Raw genomic sequence first — 1,419 nt, forward strand, 5'->3', positions numbered from 1 at the left:
GCTTCAAGATCAAGTCAGCAATCAACAGGTCGGTTTTACTTTTCTGTCTTGTGTTTAGTTCGTCCAATAACAGGACAGTCTTCTTCTATCTTTCTTATAATCAGATCTAATCGAGAAGGATAGATCTGGTTTCTGGACGAAACTTGGTAAATATAATAATAATAATTGAATTTATTATTCGCAACTAACCGACATATAATTCATAATATTATTTGTCGGTTTCCTTGCGTGTCTTTTAGTTTGATATACAACAATCTTAAAGGTTTTTATATACTTTGTGATCAATCAACAGAATAATGGACACTACTACTAGCCTCCACTTCATGAACCAAGAGTTTGCCAAACTTGACCAATTCGATGGTCAAAACTACACTCGTTGGGCCGAAAAGGTCAAGTTCATGCTTCATGTCTTGAAGCTCTCCTTTGTGTTGGACCCAAAACTGCCACCAATTCCCAAGGAAGAGGAATCTGTGGACCCAACGGTCATTACAGAACTGGAAAAGCAAAGGATTCTGCGTAGAGAATCCGAGGAATTGTGTGTGGGTCACATCAAGAATTCCCTATCTGATCGGCTCTATGATCTTTACTCGCCGGTCAAAGATCCAAAAGAGCTATGGAATGCGTTGGAACTTAAGTACAAGGCACATGAGGAAGGTACTAACAAGTACCTTGTGTCCAAGTACCTTGAGTTTCAAATGGTTGATGACAAATCGATTATGGAGCAAGTGCATGAACTCCAAGTCATGGTCAACAAGTTGAACGCACTCACCGTCTCTCTTCCAGAACTCTTTCAGGTTGGTGCGATCATCGCAAAACTGCCACCCTCGTGGAAAGATTTATCTAAGAGAATGATGCACAAGTCTGAGGACTACTCCTTGGATGATCTGATGAAACACCTCCGCATTGAGGAGGAAACTCGCATCAGGGACAAGCGAGGTAAAGTTGGACAAAGTGTGCATCAAGTGTCAGCTGGGAGTTCTAGCCACAAAGGCAAATCTGGGGGACAGAACAAGAACTTTGGACCCAAGAAACAAAGCTTCAAGAAACCGGGTCATCAGAATCCTAACTCAAAGCCAAAAAGGGTCGGTCCTTGCCACGTCTGCGAGAGATTGGGCACTATGCGAGAGAATGCAAAGATCGCAAATCAGTACCGGTTGCACACGCAGTCGAGAAGGTGACTGACATGGTGGCTAGTGTGAACCTTGGAGAGATTTTCATGATCTCCTCTCTTACTCGAGCAATCTGTGCTCGAGGTTGGTTCGTGGAAACAGGAGCCACAGTGCATGTTTGTGGCCATCGAGAGAGCTTTAGCACCTACCACCCCATGCCACAAGGGACGGTTGTCGTCTGTGCTGATGGCCACAGAGCTGAAGTTCTAGGAAAGGGTGATGTTCGGTTGAAGTTCACACGTGGTGAATG

General features: G+C 44.1%; 1 protein-coding gene across 1 annotated transcript; it reads left to right on the forward strand.

The window, feature by feature from the left end:
* The first annotated feature begins 296 nt into the window (after nt 1–296).
* On the forward strand, nt 297–1,178 carry LOC128132378 (uncharacterized). Its single transcript, XM_052768912.1, has one exon. It carries the CDS (start codon nt 297–299, stop codon nt 1,176–1,178), a length of 882 nt encoding a protein of 293 aa, XP_052624872.1.
* Nucleotides 1,179–1,419: the final 241 nt, after the last annotated feature.

The sequence above is a fragment of the Lactuca sativa genome, chromosome 2 (genome assembly GCF_002870075.4).
Source record: "Lactuca sativa cultivar Salinas chromosome 2, Lsat_Salinas_v11, whole genome shotgun sequence".
Classification (NCBI taxonomy): domain Eukaryota; kingdom Viridiplantae; phylum Streptophyta; class Magnoliopsida; order Asterales; family Asteraceae; genus Lactuca; species Lactuca sativa.

Bases quoted from the DNA above. Each gene is read 5' to 3' on its own strand.
- LOC128132378 (XM_052768912.1), top strand. From the start codon at position 297: ATGGACACTACTACTAGCCTCCACTTCATGAACCAAGAGTTTGCCAAA.